General features: G+C 39.1%; 1 protein-coding gene and 1 pseudogene across 2 annotated transcripts in view; one reads left to right on the top strand and one right to left on the bottom strand.

Annotated features, from left to right (window-relative positions):
- Window positions 1-21,443, top strand: part of Dicer1 (dicer 1, ribonuclease III) — a 49,463-nt gene extending 28,020 nt beyond the window's left edge. For both annotated transcript variants that reach the window (XM_004635171.3, XM_023719602.1), the window contains 14 exons: window positions 304-443; window positions 2,535-2,714; window positions 2,945-3,158; window positions 3,474-3,627; window positions 4,295-4,477; window positions 4,737-4,842; window positions 5,494-5,669; window positions 6,948-7,728; window positions 10,323-10,478; window positions 14,200-15,100; window positions 15,917-16,185; window positions 18,706-18,868; window positions 18,957-19,032; window positions 19,339-21,443. In XM_004635171.3, coding sequence (XP_004635228.2) covers window positions 304-443; window positions 2,535-2,714; window positions 2,945-3,158; window positions 3,474-3,627; window positions 4,295-4,477; window positions 4,737-4,842; window positions 5,494-5,669; window positions 6,948-7,728; window positions 10,323-10,478; window positions 14,200-15,100; window positions 15,917-16,185; window positions 18,706-18,868; window positions 18,957-19,032; window positions 19,339-19,504 — 3,665 coding nt within the window. In that variant the 3' untranslated portion in view covers window positions 19,505-21,443. The remainder of the gene's footprint in view (window positions 1-303; window positions 444-2,534; window positions 2,715-2,944; window positions 3,159-3,473; window positions 3,628-4,294; window positions 4,478-4,736; window positions 4,843-5,493; window positions 5,670-6,947; window positions 7,729-10,322; window positions 10,479-14,199; window positions 15,101-15,916; window positions 16,186-18,705; window positions 18,869-18,956; window positions 19,033-19,338) is intronic.
- Window positions 11,002-11,902, bottom strand: LOC105742738 (annotated as a pseudogene).
- Window positions 21,444-22,218: the final 775 nt, after the last annotated feature.

The following is a 22,218-nucleotide window of genomic DNA, read 5'->3' as shown; positions in this document are numbered from 1 at the left end:
GGTAAATACCTACTGTCCTTCCGTCCTTCCCTCCCTCTCTCCCTCGTTTCTTTCCATGGACTTCTTGTTAAGAACTGTTGTATGCTATGGTCTGTTCTGGTGTTTTTATTGTGAGTTGTACAACAGTTGTAGAATAGGCTCTGCTCCCTAGACTGACTGAAGTTTCACGTCTAGTTACTGTCACATGATGAGTTTTCATTATTTTTCTGCTTGTTTCATTAAGTAGTGCTATTGTAGATTATTTCCTAGTGAGAGTGGCAAAATCTGGGTTATTTGCAATAATTCCCTTTCCAAATTTCTTAGGTGAACTGGATGAACATTTGATGCCAGTTGGGAAAGAGACTGTAAAATATGAAGAAGAGCTTGATTTACATGATGAAGAAGAGACCAGTGTTCCAGGGAGACCAGGCTCCACAAAACGCAGGCAGTGCTACCCCAAAGCAGTTAGTATTGGTTAGAACTGAATACAAATCTAGCCTTTTTACTTCTGCTATGTCAAATCTAACTTCCTCCATGTGGTTGTTTCCCAGATCCTTGTAATATGACCCACTCTGTGAATCTCAGTAAGTTGTCTGGTTTACAGCTGCTCTTAGATTAGCCCCTTTACTTTCTCTCTCTTTCTGTCTGTCTGTCTTTCTTTCTTTCTTACTTACTAACCGGGAGTCACACTCAGAACCTTGTGCTTGCCAGGCAGGCTCTATGCCTCTGAGCTATATCCCTGGCTCGGCTTTTTCATTTAATTTAATTTAATTTATTTTGTTTTATTTTTTTGTGGAACTGGGGATTGAACCCAGGTCCTTGTGCTTGCCAGGCAAGCGCTTATTCTAATGAGCCATCTTCCCAGCGCCCCCTGCTTTCATTGTAGATGGTGTTTGGTTTCGTTATTTTTTTGCTTCAAAAGGTTTCTTGGACTCATCTATTAGATTCTACCCAGAATGAGTTTAGAAAGAATGAAAGAGACATTCTTTGTTTGATTCAATTTAACGGTGTTGATTATTGCTTTACTTCCCACTGGCACTGAAACAAGAAGGTTGAAGAGGCATGAACCAGGCAAGGGAGAGTGCTGTCCCGAAGGGATGCAGGAAGCTGGGAGCGCAGGGGCAGGTGCCAGCTTGGGTGGCGCCACTGAGAGCCCAAGGAGGCTCCTGCGTGCGATGCTTCTGCACTTCTAAACATTCCTGAGACTGACTTAGAGTTGCACCTTACTTGAGGGAAGTATCAGATCTTTCCTAGGACAGTATTTTTATCTCATAAAAATTCTAAACAAAGGCAGAAATTTGCTGTATATTTTCATCTTAGCCTAAATGTTTTGGTTTTTTTTTTTTTTTTCCAGTTGTTACTGAGTTTTACATTTAAGGAAATAGTATTTAGCTAAGCATTTTCAAGATCCAAAATCACATGCTGGTTTTTCAAAAAACTTGACTGTTGCCTACTGTTGAAAAATGCTTGTTTCCCTTATACCCAGTTGTTCTGTTGGACTAGTTTTGTGTGATCAATACTACTGGTGATAATAAGTGTTCTGAGAGGTATCATACTGCATCCCATTTAACTAATAGGCACATTGTATCATCTGCTATTACCTGTGTTCTCTTGACTAGCATTGCTATAGATGTATAGCTACAGATGCAATAATTTGTAATTGAATCCCCGAGACTGAAAGATCCTAATCTGTAAGGTTGTGTTAATATTGAAAGCTTAGAAACAATCTGAGATAATTTAATTATGGCTCAATCATGTAATGAGATAGCCATGAAATCTGACAGTATTGATTCAATGAGCAGCGATTTGTTGTAGTGACTGGGGATGAGAATCAGATTATTTGCATGTGCTCACATACCAGCCTGTTGTGACTTCTTTTTATTGAAAAATATGGAAACATGTATGTTTTACAGGTATTTGTTTGTAGTAAAATGCTTCAACAGTGTAACAATGTTAAAAGGTTATCGTTGAATGATAGGATTGTGTAATTTTAAAAAATTGGTCTACCTTTATTTGCTAATATGCTACGGTGAATACATACTGTGAATACATACTGTGAAAGCCCAAGAAAGAAGAGTTTTCTAGTTAAAAGAAATAGATAATAGCCGGGGAGATAGCTCAGTAGAATAAGTGCTTGCCTGGGAAGCACAAGGTCCTGAGTTCAATCCCCCGTGCTAAAAAAAAAAAAGAAAGAAAGAAAGAAGAAAAAAAGAAAGAAAAGAAAAAAGAAATAGATAATAGATCAGATGAGTAGCATCTTTAAAAAGACCCTGTCATGTTTCATTTTTTACATAATATATATTTATGCACATGTGTGTAACTTTCATATTATGATGTATGCAGGTTTGTACAACTGTGCAGCCAGACCTGAGAATGTTGCCTTACTCAGCAGAGCTGAGTAGTAAAGAGATCTTGTTCCCAGAGAGTTCTTGGAAGCTTTTTTTCATCAGCTTCTCAGCTTTAAGAATAGCTAGGGATACATTTTTTTTCCTGATATCTGGAATAGTGGCCATTTATACTTAAATATGATGCTGAATTTTTCTTTCCAACTCTAGATTCCAGAGTGTTTAAGGGACAGTTATCCTAAACCGAATCAGCCCTGTTACCTATATGTGATAGGGATGGTCTTGACGACTCCATTACCTGATGAGCTCAACTTCAGAAGGCGGAAGCTCTATCCCCCGGAAGATACCACGAGATGCTTTGGGATCCTGACAGCCAAGCCCATACCTCAGGTAGTCCCTTCTTAATGCGTGTTGATGTTGAAGATGTCTTGGCTTTAGCCTTTTTTCTTTAAGGAAAAGATAGAAATTTAGCCATGCCTTTGTTACCTCAGGTTGTTTAATATTTAGAGTTTGAGGTATTTCTTGTACTCTGACAGAATAAAACATTGTTCTCCTTTGAAGTTAATTGTAAGGGAACAAAGTGCTTGTTGATATTAAGGGTTACTTTTCTTTTTGCTAAGATTCCCCACTTTCCTGTGTATACACGCTCTGGAGAAGTTACCATATCCATTGAGTTGAAGAAATCTGGCTTCACATTGTCTCTGCAAATGCTTGAGTTGATTACAAGACTTCACCAGTATATATTCTCACATATTCTTCGGCTTGAAAAACCTGCACTAGAATTTAAGCCTACAGATGCTGATTCAGCATACTGTGTTCTACCTCTTAATGTTGGTAAGAAGGACCCAGACTTTACGTTTTTTTTTTGAGACAAGGTCTCACTATGCAGTCCTCATACTTGCTATGTAGTCCAGGCTGGCCTTGAACTCATGGTGATCCTCCCTCCTCAGACCTCGGAATGCTGGCACTGCAGGTGTGGCCACCACTCCTGGCCTTTAAAGAACTCTTACATAGTAACTGAAAAAATGGAAGTTTTTCTTGTAATTAGCTTACTATATATGGAAGTAACTCTAAATTAGATACATGTGTTAGTGTATAACTTGAATATTTACATTTTAACCAGCTAAAGAGCCTTTTTCCTTCCCTAAGTTAATGACTCCAGCACTTTGGACATTGACTTTAAATTTATGGAAGATATTGAGAAATCTGAGGCTCGCATAGGTATTCCCAATACGAAGTATTCAAAGGAAACACCATTTGTTTTTAAATTAGAAGATTACCAAGATGCAGTTATCATTCCAAGGTAGGTATTTAAATGGGAAGGGAAGTAAGGTTGTACTTTGTTTCAGAAGACAGGCGTTCCTGTGGGAGTGTGTAGGTGAGCTGTGTGTGACTTTAGCCCTAGGATGGCACATGGGTGTCTTTTTAGTGGGCATGTTTCTGTGGTTTATTTGTTTAAAAAAAACCAGCCTTAAAGCTCTGCAGGTCAGGGGTTTTTATTTCTTTTCTTTTTCTTTTTCTTTTTTTTTTTGGCAGAACTGGGGATTGAACTCAGGCCCTTGAGCTTGCCAGGGAAGTGCTTATTTCTCTGAGCCATCTCCCCAGCCCCAGGGTTTTCTATTTTATGAAGTTAAGATAATCTATTTATAGTCTTTCCAATTAAAACTTCCTTTATAAAATTATGGCAAAAAAAATAAAACTTCCTTTACTAAAATAAATATTTGAAGGTGCCATTTAAAATTCTTACATGTTACCCAAGTGTAGTGATGTAGAACAAAGAGAGTGAAGTAGGGGATAATAGTTTTTACTTGATAAAAATTTATAGCTCTTACTGTCTCAAGTATACTTGAAATGTGTCTTTTAGAATTATATTTTTCATTAATGTTACTAGCTATTGCTTTTTTAATTCTTAGTGGTAATGTAGTGGTTTAGAACAGCAAAAAAGCAACTGATTATTTTTCTTTTTTTAGATACCGTAATTTTGATCAGCCTCATCGATTTTATGTAGCTGATGTGTACACTGATCTTACCCCTCTGAGTAAATTTCCTTCCCCTGAGTATGAAACTTTTGCAGAATATTATAAAACAAAGTATAACCTTGACCTGACCAATCTCAACCAGCCACTGCTAGATGTGGACCACACGTCCTCCAGGTAAGAGCTTCAAAAATAGCACGTAGAAGGCACTCGAGGTGTTCTTCCTGGATGTCCCAGCCAAATGCAGTCACAATGTCCTGCTTACCCCTGGACTCTGCCCTTGAGGGACGCTTTGCACAAGGACTTGTGCAGAGGATAGTTCACAAGTCTGCAGTTTTAATTAGCTCTTAGGTGATTCCTAGGCACATGGAAGTTGGAAAACCGTGTGAGAGTGTACTTCTCACTGTTTGGTAAAATTGTCTTGAAATTTTTATAGACTTAATCTTTTGACACCTCGACATTTGAATCAGAAGGGGAAAGCGCTCCCTCTAAGTAGTGCTGAAAAGAGGAAAGCCAAGTGGGAAAGTCTGCAGAATAAACAGGTAAGGGGTTGTTACGAGCATAACTCAGTGCTTTTAAAGCTAAGGTGTAGTTTTTATTATCAGGTTGGCTGAGTGATGTGTAAATATTAGGAAGTTGCTTTTTTTGTTTTATTTTAATCTTATTTAATGTGAATGCCATCTTTAATGTATAATCATTGTAGTTACATCATATCACCCTCATAGGCCTTAACCTAAATCTCATTTGAATTTAAAGAATTATTTAGAAAACATTTTTTTTTCAATAGTAGAGACTGAACCAGGGAGCTATTGATTTACATTGACAGCTCTTTTAAAATTATGTCATCATTTTTGTTTTCATTGTTGTCTTCTTTTTCTTCTTCCTCTACTTCTTTCTTTTTCTCCCTTCCTTTTTTCCTCTTCCTCTTCTTTTTAAAAAAATAATGTGGAGATAAGGCCTCCCTGTCTCAGATTTTATCCAGGTTGGCTTCATACTTGGCAGTCCTGCTTCAGTCTTGCAAGTAGCTGGAATCACAGACATGTGCTACCATGCCTGGCTTAAAAAATAATTTTTAGAATTAGACTTACGACTTTCATTTTTATCCATTAGTGAAATTGGTCTTTAATTTTTTTCTTTTTATTTTTTGTGTACATGCTTTATATTTATCTACCTACTTTTTTCCTTACTCAAAGATCCTGGTTCCTGAACTCTGTGCTATCCATCCAATTCCTGCATCACTGTGGAGAAAAGCAGTTTGTCTCCCCAGCATACTGTATCGCCTTCACTGCCTTCTGACTGCAGAGGAGTTGAGAGCCCAGACAGCCAGTGATGCTGGTGTGGGAGTCAGGTCACTTCCTGCAGATTTTAGGTACGCCTGTGCTGTGGGCTGGAAGAAACATGGAACATGAGGCCCCATTTGCAACAAAACAGAATTAAGTTAAAATCATGATTTTATTTATATTTCTTGAATGATTAAGAAGAAAACGTGAGGGCTGGGGAGATAGCTCAGCAGTCTAAGTGCCTGCCTGACAAGTTCAAGGACCCAGGTCCAATTCCAGGTACCAAATGCTGTGCTGGCCACTTAAACTGGGCGTGGTGGCACACACCTTAATCCCAGAGCTGGGGAGGCTGAGACAGGAGGACCACTGTGAGTCTGAGCTGCATAGGAGAGCCTATAACAAATTTAAAAAAAGAAGAAAATGTGAGTATCTAATACATGAAAAGAAGTGACTGTTTGACTCGTGAGAATGTGCACATTCAGTCACTGGGGAAGTGTGCTCCTGTCATACCAGTTAGCTTGGCTTCTCCAGCGGTGGCCTTGGGGGTACCAGCAGCCATGGCTGTTTGTTTTAAAGAACTAAACATACACTAATAAGCAGTTTAATGTATAATAAATATTAACAAAAGAATGCCTTATTGTATTCTTTATCCTTATTTTTCTTATTTAGTAAAATCTTTTGTGTTCCAAAGAAGTTTTTGGTTTGATCAAATTAGTTTTGGTTATCTAGTAGACAATCAGATGGTACTAGAGAGTGAACAACTTTATAATGTTAATAATCACACCTGTATTTATTACTTAACAGCAGCCTGCGTTAGCTCATTTAAGTCTTAGAATGGTCCCATGAGCTAGGATCCTTAGCCTTGTCTCCAAGCAGAGAAGGTAGGCACAGGGAGGTTGGTCAGTTGTCCAGAGTTGCTTTCTGGGTTATGCAAGCATGCACTTCCACCCTTGACCTCTGTTAATCCAGGACCCAAAGGCCACTTCTGGGCTCCCTGATCTCAATCACAGTGCTGTGCTCTAGGGCAGGATTAACACCTCTGCACCTGAACCCCCATGAATACATGCATGACTACGACACGTGGCTTGCACCACCTGATGGGACAGACCTTGACCCTCAGTGGGGCAGTCCTGTATGTATCACCAGTGGTTCAGCACCACCTGGGAGCAAGACATAAGAATTACAGCCCTGTCATAAACGTGTTAAAGCAGTAGAGTAAAGCAGGTGTGGCTTGGAAACTTGTTTCTCTTCCAAAATAGGTATATTTTTATAGTGCTCTCTACATGTTTTTTAAAATTCAGGTTGCTGTGACTCTCTGGGCCTAATCATTTTGAAGGATCTGATGAAGTCTAAAAATGTCTTTGCAGATATCCTAATTTAGACTTCGGGTGGAAAAAATCTATCGACAGCAAATCTTTCATCTCAATTTCTAATTCCTCTTTGGCTGAAAATGATAATTACTGTAAACACAGCACAATTACAGTCCCTGAAAATGCTGCACATCAAGGTGCTAATAGAACCTCCTTAGCAAATCATGACCAAATGTCTGTGAGCTGCAGAACGTTACTCAGCGAGTCATCTGGCAAGCTCCAAATCCAAGTCTCAACAGACCTTACCGCAATTAATGGTCTTTCTTACAATAAAAATCTCACCAATGGCAGTTACGATTTAGTTAACAGAGACTTTTGCCAAGGAAATCAGCTGAATTACTACAAGCAGGAAATACCTGTACAACCAACTACCTCATATCCCATTCAGAATTTATACAATTATGAGAACCAGCCCAAGCCCAGCAATGAATGTACTCTACTGAGTAATAAATACCTTGATGGAAATGCTAACAAATCTACCTCAGAAGGAAGTCCCCTGATGGCTGCCATCCCTGGTACGACAGATGCTATTCAAGTGCTCAAGGACAGGATGGATTCTGAGCAGAGCCCTTCTCTTGGGTACTCCTCAAGGACTCTTGGCCCCAATCCTGGACTGATTCTTCAGGCTTTGACTTTGTCCAATGCTAGTGATGGGTTTAACCTGGAGCGGCTTGAAATGCTTGGTGACTCCTTTTTAAAGCATGCCATCACCACATACCTATTTTGCACTTACCCTGATGCTCATGAGGGCCGCCTTTCGTATATGAGAAGCAAAAAGGTAAGCTGTGATTTCTTATTTTGAGCAGATAATTCTTCATTGTGCCTGAGAGAGGTTTGAAGTGTTGATGGCCTCTGAGGCTGGGGAAGTGTTTCGCAGAGATTTCTCCATGGTTCCATCAGGGCCAGCTGAAGCCATGGAGGAGCAGCTGGCAGGTAACACGATTGCTGTGTGCTGGTCATACACTCAGGCTTGGGGCTTACCTCATCTGTACGTGCCTATTGATCGAGGAAGTCCACTTCATGTATGCCTGTTTGTGCGAGTGTTGTACCTCCTAGAGCCTGAGAGTAATAGAAATAAATGGGATTGCAGTCATTTGAAGGGCTCATGCTTTTACCCAGGAGGGTTAAACTTTGCTTGGAAGGATTTTGATACACCGGTGTCCACATGTAAAACAACGTCTTCCTTGGAGGAACTGCTCAGCAGAGTTCCAGGGAGTAAGCAGGGGGGAAAGAACATGCTTCACGGAACTTAGTTAATGCTAGTGTACAGAGTGAGTAAAGTTAGAGTTCTGAGTATTAGGCCTGAAGAAGGGCATGTTCTTAAGCTTAATGTGGAAGAAAGTAGTTAAGGTAAAATATTTAAATGATGATGAAACAGGTATCACAGGGCAATATGGGCATCCTTGGCAAACAAGAAGCTTACATTTCACTTGTGAGTTAAGGAAGGCATTAATATAAGAGGTAAGTGTACAGTACAGAGCCACATTAAGCAGACCGAATGGCAGAACAAGTTAGCTCGCACAGGCGATAAAGGTGCTGGTGCTGGGAGAGTGGAAATGGCCAAGCATTTTAGAAATGCTATCTGGAATCATCTTGTCACAAGCCTCTCAGAGGCACATGTCCTCATTTTGCAGAGAGGAAACTGATCCCTAGAGAGCATGATTATCTCGTGTAAGGTCATCCCACTAGGCCAGAATAGTCTGCGTATCTGAGACCAGAGGCTGCTCCACTGTCCTTGTGCTGCTTCCCCTGGTGCTTGAGACAGCCTGGTGATGCCCAGATAACAAGCTGAGCAGCTGGGAAGCTGGGCACAGTGGCAGTGGTAGGTGGGGGATACGGGAAGTCAGGATTAGGGGTTTTTGACCTTATGGATTACATAGTGGTAATGTCCAGATAATTGAGGATTTAGGACTCAGATACATTTTGACAGTGATAGTTGAGGCACTGAGGACAATTGTAATTTTTTTTTTTTTTACAAGTGTAATTTTTAAGGTGTTGCAGGAAGAAAGTATCAGGGCCTGCGAGTGAGTGTGAAGTAAGAAATAGTTATTGTTTATTAAGCAAAAAGGGTTACTTTATGTTACAAAAATTCATACGTTATTCACTTGCTCAGTCTTTTGACTCCTGTTTCCCATGCAAAGCACAGCAGCATTATGTGGTCAGGACACCTCAGCTGGTCCCGAGCAGGCTGCTGCCCACGGCTCTGTCCTTAGAGCCCACAGTCTCCTCCCAGTCCCACCCTTTGAGGTGCTGTCTCTGTGAGCGCTCTCCTGCTGCCACCTCTTGCCTTCTGCCTATCCTGAGTTTTGCTTCATGCCTGAATCCTTTTCCTCCTCCACCCTGCCAGCCATAGCTTTGAGTGTGCCCCACTACACATCATCCTTTCGCACTGCTTCATTCTAGCGTGGACCAGGCAGGGGACTTACATTTATGGGCAGCTGCAGTGTTGACCATGGGCAGAGTACTTTTGTGCACAGTGGTGCTCTTGTATCACCTCTCCCCTGTGGGTCTGTGTGCTTTGCGAGGATGACTGGTCCCCTCAGCGCCACCTGGCCAAGTGCCTCTCATCAGTGGGTGTGTGCTAAGTAATAGTTCAGTTACCTGGCAAAGAGTTCATGAAATAGTTTAATACCAAATTTTTAGAAAATGGAAATGTGCTCAGCAGTTCTCCAAGTAAAAGCTAGACAAACATACAAAGATTTAAGAAAATTAGAGATAGAAGCTTTAGGAAAATCAGATAGACCAGAGGGTAGACAATAAAACCGTTTCATTGATGTGAATAAGCAAATGTTCTTTATTACCTTTTTCTCCAGTTTAAAATGGTAGAACAAAAATGTCTCAAAATGCCATCTAAAACAAAGGAATAGTATTTAAGAAAATGTACAGTTGAAATCACATGTGTACTTTAGATTCTAGGACTATGAATTGGTTTTAGCTCTGCGTACTGGCAGTTTCTACTTTGTAAATTATTGTTCGTGGCACTTTTTCTCTTAATTCTTGAGGATATTTTGTTATCTTGAATATTTTGATTTATTTTGAACTCTGATAAGTCCAGTTGGAACTTTGTATTTTATATCAAGTTGTTTTTAAAATTATACCATTTCTTTTGATTTACTCCTGGGAAGTTTGTATAATTAGTTACATTAAGATTCTTGTGGATTGTATTTTATATTCAGAAACACTTAAAGGATATAGAATGTTGAGTGCTTGGGAATCTAAAAATTCTTTTCCTGTTGTAAGTAGGTTGAAAAACTGTGATGAAACAGTTATAATAATAGTAATATAGGCCATTTAGCTTAGAGTATGTTAACGTGCCTTGTAGGATTTCCAGTAGTGATTATTTATGGATGTGTTTAATCTTTTCTGCCAAAGGTCAGCAACTGTAATCTCTATCGCCTTGGCAAGAAGAAGGGACTGCCCAGCCGTATGGTGGTGTCAATATTTGATCCCCCTGTGAATTGGCTTCCTCCTGGTTATGTAGTAAATCAGGACAAAAGTAACACTGATAAATGGGAAAAAGATGAAATGGTAAGTTTTTGCTAACTGGAAGGCATTTAGTTTCTGATGAGTGGGAGAATTTTGTGCTATGTTTTGTTTTCTTTCCATGTCATCCACAAATATGTACAATAGAATAGATATTTGATAGTAAATTAATTTCTTTGGAATGATTTTTTTTTTTTTTTTTTGGCTGACTCAGACTGCCTTAAGAGCAAGTCTGGTAAGGTAGGTGGAGGTGGGAATCGAACTGCAGTATCCTGCACCTGACTGCATTTGCATGAGCAGGTGCTTAAACAACTGAGCTAACTGGCAGGCCCCCCATAATTCCTTTAAATAAACCGTCCTCTAGGAGTTTTGAAATACCAGTAATATAATTTTGGTGGGGGACAGTTTCTATTTTTATCTTTCTTTTTCAAAGGCAAAAACTTTTGTTATGTTTTGACTTGGAAAAAAACAAAACAAAACACGAGTTTCACTTTACTGTTAGGTATTACGATTCCCATAGATCCTTATCTCTGTGCAAGGAAGTGACTTTTCAGTGACCTGCGATCTCTCAGCTGTATCTGAAATAATCTCAGCAAAACTAGTTCAGAGTTTCCTCAGGACTATCTCTCCTCTTGTGAAATGAAAAAAATATCCTTAACAGTTGTGGTCTTCTGGAAATCATTTTAAGTCTTGCCAGTGATTTCGCAAAACTGCACCTTAGCACCAGCTTCTTCCCTTGTCTTGTCCTGAGGCCACCAGAGGGCGGCTGGAGGCCTTTGCACTGCGGAGGCCTGGCTGGGGGGAGGCCTGGCCAGGCTTCTCAGCTTCCGGGCGGCTTTGCTTCCCACATTATTTTACATTAACCAAGTTGGCTCGTGTTGTGCACCTTTATAGTGTATTCTGACAAAACATTTTTGGCAAGGATGACACCATGTTCGTCACAGGTTATATTTTATAAACAGCGTACTCTTAACACCTTCTTTTTTGACATGTAGATCCTAGATATGGTCTAAGTATTTGTATTTGCTTGTTGAGTGCATTTCAAACTTACACGCTGTTTGGCTCATTGCAAAAATGGAACTTGGAAAGATTTTTTTTTTTAAAGAAAAAACATCTTGTATTGTTTAGATATATATTAGATATATATATATACATAAAACACACATACAAAAGATGCTGTCTTCTCATTTCCCCATCTTCTTCTTTCTCTTCAACACCTCTGATATAAAGGACATTATTATACCTTATTAAAACTTCACCAGGTGTCCAGACAATGCTCCATCTGTGTGTTGTTCTGTATTGTAAGCCGCATGTTCAGGTAGCCATCTACGGAGCCTAGGTATCCCTTGTGCACCATCCCCCACTTCAGCTTCACCATCACTGGCTTTCCTGCTAATCTGATGTGGAAAGGTTTGGGAATGAGGGGTAAAGTCATTGGGAATATGGGCGAATGCTGCAGACCTCTTGCCACTAACTCAGCTGCCGCCGAGTCCTCGTGTTTAGAGCTGCCGCTGTAGGAATGAGCCTCGGAGCATCAAGAGAAATGTGGAAAGATTTTTAAGAGGCTGTTTTAATATAATTAAAATTATATTTTGTCATTAATTTATAAATTCATAAAACCTCAGAGATTTAGAGAAGCATTGCATTTCTGTAAAAACATTCCAGTAATAGTTGTCCTTTATAAATACTGCTTCATGATATATTTGACTCTAAAAAATTATTATATAAAGTGCATTGGCATGTCATTTTTATTTTTTATTTTCCTTAATGTCTGATGACTGGGGGCTTTGATTCTTGGAATGGATTAAAAATACTCTTCAGACTTTGATTTACTGATTTGCATGTTTTGAAATGGGCCCTTGCGTTGTGTTGGGAAGCTATACTGTTTCCCATTTCTGCCTTTTCTGTTCTAGCCACCTTCCCTGTCCTTAGGGAATAGGTGTACATAACACCTTTGCATAAGAATACTTCCAAAGGAGAGTGTGCTATTAGCTCCTATGGAAAGTTGATTTGTTCTGAGAAAAAAAAGGTTGCACACCGTTCTTTTCTTAAAAGACTTCAAGTGTTTTTGGAGAACATTTTATGAAGTAGAACCTTGCTGTTTTGTAGATTTAAAAAAAAAAATCTAAACCTAGTGGCACAAAGGGACTTCACCTAGGATCACACTGTTTATTCATGATAAAAACCAGTTGTGTTTTGTGCATTGCCAATTTTAGTTTATAGCAGGATCTTTTTGAAGAAATGTAAGGATTCATTCTTAAATTACTCACTTTCCCTTTTTAGATTGTAATCTGCCTCTTTCAAGAACCAAAAATTAGTCAAAACTGTCTTCCGTTACATAGGAAAATGTGGGGGCTTTAACAAGTAGTGCTTGAAGTGTGCCACTGTGATTTCTTTTGGTGTTCTTCAAAAACAAAAAAAAAAATTTTTTTTTAAATTTCACAGTTTGAAAGATGGACTGCTGCGTCACTTTGTGATAGTCCCTATGCTGCAGGATATATATTTTAAATCCCCCCACCTACTTTTACTTGGCCCAAACTCTCTGCAGAACCTGTTTTTTTTCTTACTTTTAATAAACGTGAAACTTTCACACGCGCGCGCGTGCACACACACACACAGAACTTTGAAAGATGTGTAGTTATAAATGTGTGGCGTGCCTTACTGCTGTTATTTCTTTACAGACAAATGCAGTGTTTCTGTTGTGTGACTCTGGCTTAAAATGAAATACTTGCACTACTTAGCAAAAAGTTTGGCAGGCAGTTTGAAAAGATTTTGTCAGTGTGCACTGTAAAGTTGTTACAAAATTGAAGCATGCCCTCTTGCCTTTTCCTCCAAAGTAAAGTGGTATTTTTGTTGTTGGTTTTTTTTATTGTAAAACAGAAATTTGGCATCTTTCTAGCATTGCAAAAAGTTGCATCAGTACTGAAGCCTAGCCTGTTATTAAGGTTGTCATTCACAAATAAGCTTTTGCCAAAGAAATGGGAATTAGGAAAGATCTTTTGACAGAAATTGGATTGTAGTGTTTCATGTTAGTCTAAATTTTCTTCTATTTTTGTCAGTTATGCTATAATCTGTTGCTCTGATTATTATAGCTCTGAGTAGAGGGGGAAAGCATAATTTCTCATTCATAACTTACTTCAGTGGTCACGTTTATTTTTTAAGTAAAGCAGTTTAGTTCTATGTTGCAGCAAACATACTTTGATTTGAAGTGAAAATAGGGAGAACTACTTTATTATAAAACTCTGCTGATTTTTTTTTTTTTTTTAGTGTTACAAGATTTTGCAAATACTTTGTTTTTAGATTACACCCTTAATTAAAAAGATGTTTTTTTCTACATCTGGAACTTCATTTTATTCATTTTATGTTTTAAAACCTCATCAGCCAAATGGAATATCCCTGTGACCAGCATGAGCACCTTCACTCTGGGTCCTGCCAGAGTTCGGCTTCTTACTTGAGGTCTCAGCACTGTGGACATTAATTTAACTTTGTATCCATGTTCAAAACACTTAAGTTTAAGCTTCGTACTGGATAAAGGTTATTTTATAACTTAGAAAATGAACATTCAAAGAACATGTTTTACTTTGTTTATATGATTAAATAACTTATTTTATGTTAATTGAAAACAAATGGCCATGATTTTAAAGTTGCCTTTCGGTATTTGTGGTTGTCATTTGAAATTACCCATAACCCTTGCTTTTATTGAGTTTCAGACCCTTTTAAAAACAGCAGCTATGTCTCCCCCCTCCTTCTCCATTCCCTGTTTCAGACAGAAGACTGCATGTTGGCTAATGGCAAACTGGAGGATGAATCTGAGGAGGAGGAGGAAGAAGAGGAGGAGGAGGAAGAGGGCCTGATGTGGAGGGCTCCGAAGGAGGAAGCTGAGTATGAAGACGATTTCCTGGAATATGACCAGGAGCATATCAAGTTCATAGATAACATGTTAATGGGATCAGGAGCTTTTGTAAAGAAAATTTCTCTTTCTCCTTTTTCAACCACTGATTCTGCATATGAATGGAAAATGCCCAAAAAATCTTCCCTAGGTAGTATGCCGTTTTCATCAGACTTTGAGGATTTCGACTACAGCTCTTGGGATGCCATGTGCTATCTGGACCCTAGCAAAGCTGTTGAAGAGGATGACTTCGTGGTGGGGTTCTGGAATCCATCAGAAGAAAACTGTGGTGTTGACACAGGAAAACAGTCCATCTCTTATGACTTGCACACCGAGCAGTGTATTGCTGACAAAAGCATAGCAGACTGTGTGGAGGCCCTGCTGGGCTGCTACTTAACCAGCTGTGGTGAGAGAGCTGCTCAGCTTTTCCTCTGTTCACTGGGGCTGAAGGTGCTCCCGGTAATTAAAAGGACTGGTCGGGAAAAGGCCCTGTGCCCTGCTCGGGAGAATTTCAGCAGCCAACAAAAGGGCCTTTCAGGGAGCTGTACCTCTGCTGCTGCAGCCAGCTCACGCTCCTCCGCATGGAAAGACTTGGAGTACGGCTGCCTGAAGATCCCTCCCAGGTGTATGTTTGACCATCCAGATGCAGATAAAACCCTGAATCACCTTATATCAGGGTTTGAAAATTTTGAGAAGAAAATCAACTACAGATTCAAGAATAAGGCTTATCTTCTGCAGGCATTCACCCATGCCTCCTACCACTACAACACTATCACTGGTAAGAGCTCTAGCCACCCTCCTGTCCCAAGGAGATTCTGTGTTGCTTACAGTATTGAGCTCTGGTAAGGGTTCTATGCATGTGCAGTCCTGATGCTTAGTATGTGTGGCCATGGAAGGAAGCGGAAGAAAACAAATCAGTGCTTTTTGTCTTTTGGGGGAGCAGTAACTTGTAACTTTGACAGTTGGGAATACAGTGATCTTGTTTACTTGTGGAGATGTCTTTTTATGTGCTGCATACTTAAGAGAAAAGTGAGCCTTTATACTTTGCACTCTTTCCATCTGCCCTGACCCAAATACCTTTCTGATGCCTGTTTAGTGCTACTTTTGGTTCTTGAGATTTTCATGTAGTCTGCCTATATCGCCATACTTTTTTATTCTGGGCAAAAAGGATCCTTGGTCTGGGTTTTTTCATGCCTAAAGATGGCAAGATTAAAACAAAAAGCCAAGCATGGAATATATGTTCAAAAAAAAAATCCAACACTATGCTGTTAAAAAAAAAAGCAAAAAACATTTCATAGGGAAGTTTCATTGTGCTCTTGCTGGCTCTGCTATCATCTTTGTTTTACCGTGCTGGGATTTTTCTCTTGCTGCATTTAATTGGCTCCTAATCTGTAAGAATAAAGTGGGAGTAAGTCCCCAAAACAACAGCCTGCTACAGATAAGGTTTATATTTTGCTTTCTGTACAAGAATAGTAAGTACTTAAATCTGAACTGTCAAAGCAAAGCATGAAGTGTTTCATATGTATAATAAAAAGCTTACTCCCTTTATGTATAAGTGTTGTGCAGGCTGATTCTAATTTGGGTTCCTGTGCAGATTGTTACCAGCGCTTAGAATTCCTGGGCGATGCGATCTTGGACTACCTCATAACCAAGCACCTTTATGAAGACCCACGGCAGCACTCACCAGGGGTCTTGACTGACCTGCGCTCTGCTCTGGTCAACAATACCATCTTCGCATCCCTGGCTGTGAAGTATGACTACCACAAATACTTCAAAGCTGTTTCTCCCGAGCTCTTCCATGTCATTGATGACTTTGTGCAGTTTCAGCTCGAGAAGAATGAGATGCAAGGGATGGATTCTGAGGTTAGTGCTATTTAAAACTGTACTGGATTCAGTGCTGGGGGAAAACCATCTAAGCAGGGATTATGGTAGTTTACTCCCTGATTTCATAGCTGAATAGCTAGTGGTCAGGGCCTCGAAACCTTGCGCTACACACTCTGGGGAGAGCCAAGCCTTACCTAAGTGTTGGGGAGACCTCTGCACCCAGAGTGTGCCATTGCCCCGCTGAGGGGGAGGAGCTGTGGCCTCGCGCAAGGGCTTCTGGTTCACACAGCCAGTGGCACCCTCCTCCTCTGCCCCAGGATAGCCCAACTCACTCAAAGTTGGTGCAGCTTTTTCTTTTTTTTATTATTGTTTTTATTTTATTTATTTTTTTTTTGCGGAACCAGGGATTGAACCCAGCCACTAAGCCATCTTCCCTGCTCCACTTTTTCTTTTTTCAGATGAAACAAATATTTCTTAATATCTCAGGTAAGCATCACAAAGACACATTCTGCTTTACTTGAAGTGGGGAAATCTCATGTAAAACCAAACTTCTAAATTTTTAACCATTGGAATTTGGGAGGCATTTACTGTAAGTTCAGCCAGAGGTTCTTTGGTGATGGAGTTAATTCCAGTGTGTGTACACAGTGTGCTGTGAATTTTTGTAGGAAAGGATCCTGCTCCGGTCTTGCCAGCCGCCCCTGATTCTCGGTAGCAGGGACCTGCACACCTGTGGACCCAAGAGGGCACTTATATTTCTTAGCCTGCCCATTCTGATGCCTTTTATTTTCTTATTTTGGTAGATTTCTTATAGAGTCAGAGAATATATTCTTAACTTTGCAGTTGCTTTACTTGTTCTCACTTTAATTAGTATCATCTTTTTTTTTTTTTACATGGTCCCATCCCACTGTTGGGAGAATTGTGAGTTTCTTTGGCTTTCTTTGAGAAAAAAAGAGAATCTGGATCAGTGATGGTGAACATTTTAGAGCTTTCACTGATAATAGCCCAGTGCAGCTTGGGTGCTGTAAGCTCACCACCCCTGGTCGGGGCTCCCAGGCCTGGCCACAGGGCAGAGTGGCAGGTCCTGTGGGCTGCGCAGATGTGTACAGAGCGAGTCGGCAGCAGGGCTCTCTGTCCTTCCCCTCTGCCTCTGAGCAGCGCCCACGGCCAGCAGCAGACAGCACAGCCAAGGCAGAGGGAGACCTGTGCTATCTGTGCTGCTGCAGCATTGTTCCTCGGCTGTCCTGGGCAGTAGTTAAGCCCTAAATCTGAGGCCTTTGCTCAAGTTAGATTTAAGTTCTTTTGGGGCCAGTGGAACATCCGGGTCTTCTTTTTTTGTTCTTTTATTTCCTTATTTACATATGTATGGAAATTACAATAATTTGCTAGAAAGTCATGGCATGGTTTTTCTAACTTTGTATTTGATCTTAAGTGTTTCTCTTTCTTGGTCTCAACTATGATTAAAATTAAACTTGGTAAATTTTAAAATTCCTTTCTAATTAAAAATCATGAGGCAGAAACAAGTATCTGGTTTTCTAACAGCATTTTAAATACACAGAATATAGTGGCTAAACATCTAGAAATTAATGTTTTTCTCTTTTTAAATCTCACAAAGAATTTGTTTTAGGAGAATTAGAAAACCCAAGTAAAAACTTAATTGACGTTACCTAGTTACGCTACTGTGAATATCAACATTTTAGGATGCATTATTGGTCATATACATAGATAGATAAACATATAAGTATAACATATAATTATATATGTATAGTGACTGTTCTTTTTACTTAATGTGACTTTCCATGTATTGCTTGGCATTAAGATCTTGACTTGTTACATGCTGATTAGTATATGGCTAATTTGTTTAAATAATCCTTTATGACTTTTAATTAGGACTTTTACTAAACATAGATGTGATATTAAAAGAAAAATTTGTGGAGACAAAATTGCTGCATCAAAGAATTAAGGACTTTCAAAAGGCTTTTGTTACCTATATAAGATTTTGTTCTATTAATCTGAGTACATACCTAGAGTGGGTTAGATATTCTGTTTGTTTAGTGAACTTGTATCGAGTGGTTTAATGAAAAGAGCCTGGCGGGGAAAAACCTTGCAGCAGGAATTTCCCTGCATGAGAGCTGTGCGCGGCCAGCCTGGCCAGCTCCGACCTGCAGAGCACCCTGGCCAGCCCTGCCAAGCAGCGGGGGTGAGAACCAGTGGAATGTGCAGTTGTTTGCTTATGAGTGAATGTGAGAGGTTTTTTCCCATGCATTTATTGACTACTTTTACTTCTATTTCTGTATTGAATGTGCTTTTGCTTTAATTTAGAAGTGATTAACCTTTTCATTTGCTAGTATAGAATACTAAACAGAGTGGGGACTTTTGTTGTTTCTTTTTTTAAAGATTAAATGATGTTTGTGGAAAAACCTGTTACATCATAGTAGGCATGCCATAAATGGTTCGGATTATTATTCTTGTTAAATAAATAATAAAAGTTATACATAAGAAAGTATAAGTCTTTAATAAAACATGGCCTTTCTGTTTATGAGTCACTTTTCTCTGTAATAGCTTAGGAGATCCGAGGAGGATGAAGAGAAGGAAGAGGACATTGAAGTTCCAAAGGCCATGGGGGATATCTTTGAGTCGCTTGCTGGTGCCATCTATATGGACAGTGGGATGTCCCTGGAGATGGTCTGGCAGGTGTACTACCCCATGATGAGGCCACTAATAGGTATGTTGGCTTTTTTTCAAAAGAAACAAAAACAAAATTAAAACAGGTCTAGAATATTATTCACATTATTGTTTCATTTTGATTACAGAAAAGTTTTCTGCAAATGTGCCCCGTTCCCCTGTGCGAGAATTGCTTGAAATGGAACCAGAAACCGCCAAATTTAGGTAAGCAAAATCTGCATGGAAATATAGTTCTCAAAGATACCATAAACTAATGGTTCTGAAAATATTTACACTGGAACATTCTTAGTCTGAGTGCTCTTTTTTTCTTTTTGTTTTACAAAGCAAAGCTGAATTAAAGAACTGGCAGCCGTGTCTGTCAGTGGTCTGCGTGCGTCCTGTTGCACACTTCCTGTGTGTGGTGTCAGCTTGTGTGCAGACTCTCGCCTCAGCTTGAGAGTGCATACAGAATGCAGCCCGACAATAATAATAATTTGACTTCTAATGTAAGCTGTTTGCATTTTTTTACAGCCCGGCTGAGAGAACTTACGATGGGAAGGTCAGAGTCACGGTGGAAGTAGTAGGAAAGGGGAAATTTAAAGGTGTTGGCCGAAGTTACAGGATTGCCAAATCTGCAGCGGCCCGAAGAGCCCTACGAAGCCTCAAAGCAAATCAACCTCAGGTTCCCAACAACTGAAAACCCTTTTTAAAAACAAACAATGCCCTAAAAAAACAAAAAAACAAAAACAAAACAAAAAAAAAAACAGAATTAAGGGGAAATATTTAAATGAAAAGGATGATTTAAAATTGATATTGACCAGAATGAATTGAAGGCAGAATTTAAAATCTGTTTGATAACAAGATAGATGACAGAATAAAACATTTAACGTATGTATAAAATTTTTGGAACTAATTGTAGTTTTAGTTTTTTGCGCAAACACAATCTTGTCCTTTCTTCACTTCTGCTTTGTTTAAATCACAAGAGTGCTTTAATGATGACATTTTAGCAAATGGTCAGAATGATTATTGTGTTTTTGTTTTATTTTCTTTTTATATGTATGTGTGTTTAATTTCTGTCTGCTTTGCTTAGCATTAGAATGCCATGGAACTTAAACTTCAAACAGTCCGTACATTTGATAGAGTCCTCTGAACACCCTTCATCTGTGTGATAGTGCCAGTCCGAGGCCGGGTGGCGAGCCCGCTAGAGAGGCGTGTGCAGGAGATGCTTGCCGGTGTGCTCTGCTTCCCATGGTGTCTCGTGCAAGAATGTTCTTGGTCGCTGTTGCACTTCATAGTAAGGGACAGATTTTTATTCAGCCTTGGCTGGCATGTTGGTGAATCAAATTTGAGTTTTCTGATACCACATAGTCCTGCATAACAAAGGTTCTTGCCTTAAAAGTAAAATCTTCATGGGTATTCTTTTTAATTTCTGACCTTTTGGAACAGAAATTAAATGTTTTACATTCCCTTAATTTTTTCATGCATTAGTTGTTGAGACAGAGTGATATTTACAGCTCTGTAGTATGGTGGTACCTTAAATTATTACAGGATTATACTAGCATTTCTGTCATGTGTATTGAAGGCATTTGAAAAACCAGAATATGTAGTCTATGGATTTTCTTAAACATCATATTAAAAAGGATCTTTGGTTAAATACTCAATTTTGCTAAAAACCTCCTGCTAGGTAGTTCCACTGGTGAAAATGTTTGTGGCAAATAATTTTGCCCTGTAGGCTGTTGTTTTAACAAGATAAACCTTAGACATATCACACCTAAAATATGCTGCAGATTTTATAATTGATTGGTTACTTATTTAAAGAAGCAAAACAAAGCACCTTTACCTTAGTCTTCTCACATAAATTTCTTACTCTACTTTTCAAATGTTGCATGCACATTTCACCTACCAAAGCTGTGCTGTTAATGCCATGGAAGTTTAACGAAGTTTGTGATAAACTGCCATAATTTTGATACATCTGTGATTTAGGTCACTAATTTAGATAAACTAGCTCATTATTTCCATCTTGGGGAAAAGGAAAAAAACCCAATATTAGGCATTTGCCTAAGTTTCTTTAATTAGACTTGTAGACACTCTTCACTTAAATACCTCAGTTCTTTTCTTTTGCATGCGTTTTTTCCCCTGTTGGTGCTATGTTTATGTATTATGCTTGAAAATTTAATTTTTTTTGCACTGTAACTATAATACCTCTTAATTTACCTTTTCAAAAGCTGTGGGTCAGTCTTGCACTCCCATTGACATACCAGTAGAGGTTTGCTGCAATTTGCCCCATTAATATGCTTGAAGTTTAAGAAAGCTGAGCAGAGGTCTCATTTTTCTCGCATGTTGTTTTTGAAGTTGATGCTTCATGTAATGCTGTATTTATGTTTAAATTACAATTCATTTTTCCTGCACCATCCACCCGCTGAGAAACGACTATGTGCACGTGGAGAAACTGTCAGCTCACTGTGGAGGGAACCCTGGGGAAAGGGTATTGAGCTTCTCTAATGTTATTTGTTGTCTCTGATCTTAAATTTAAATTGAGACCTAAATTATTAAATGAGTTTTTAAGCAAATGAATATAGGTGATTTATTTTAAAAATATTTAATTCTGATTTGGAATTTTAAATGTTTATTTGATTTCTTTTTTTAAAAAAAAAACCTTAATATGAGATATCATGGCAAGTTGAAACCAAGCAATTCTTAAATGATATAATTATATATAGTTAACAAATAAGGCTGGATATGAGTTTGTTTGTGAGGGTGATTTGTGATCATATCGTATCGCAGATCTCTTAATTTATAAACTACCTGAAGCCAGGAGCTTAGGGCTTTGCGTTGTGTCTAATGCATGTATTCCGGTGTTACGGGATTCTCTTGCCTTTTGGCGCCAAAATCAGATTGTTTCACAGTTATGGTTCCAGTGGGAGAAAATATATTTTATAACCTTTAAGAAGAATATTTTGTGTTAATACTAAAAAGTTTAGACTTGGATATGATTAGGTCGTGTATTCTCAGGGGTTCAAATTTCCTGTTACCATTCAAAATGTCTTATCAGCAGCAAACAGGAGGGTTTTTTGTCTTTCTGGTTTTTTTGTTGTTGTTGTTGTTTGTTTTGTTTTTGAGAAAAATAGCTGATTTTAACAGCTTGAACTGTTCTGTGATCCCCTGATGGCTAAGTTAAAAAGAAAAAAAATGTATGAGTTAGACATATGTAATGGTTATGAACGCTTTTATGCTGCTGCGTTTTAATGCTGTCAAGTTTTCCCCAGCTTAGTTTGTTGAGATGGTTTGCATTTGTCACTTAAGAAAAATGTCACTCTCTGTTGTCCCACTTTGCAGCCATGTGCACACCCTTTTGCCTCTGTGATTGCAGTGTGCGACAGAATGTAATGTGGAAATGGTGGTGGGTGTGGC

The sequence above is a fragment of the Octodon degus genome, unplaced genomic scaffold (assembly GCF_000260255.1).
Source record: "Octodon degus isolate 3935 unplaced genomic scaffold, OctDeg1.0 scaffold00070, whole genome shotgun sequence".
Taxonomy (NCBI): domain Eukaryota; kingdom Metazoa; phylum Chordata; class Mammalia; order Rodentia; family Octodontidae; genus Octodon; species Octodon degus.
Note: the sequence above shows the minus strand (reverse complement) of the source record. Positions and strands in the feature narration are given on the sequence as shown.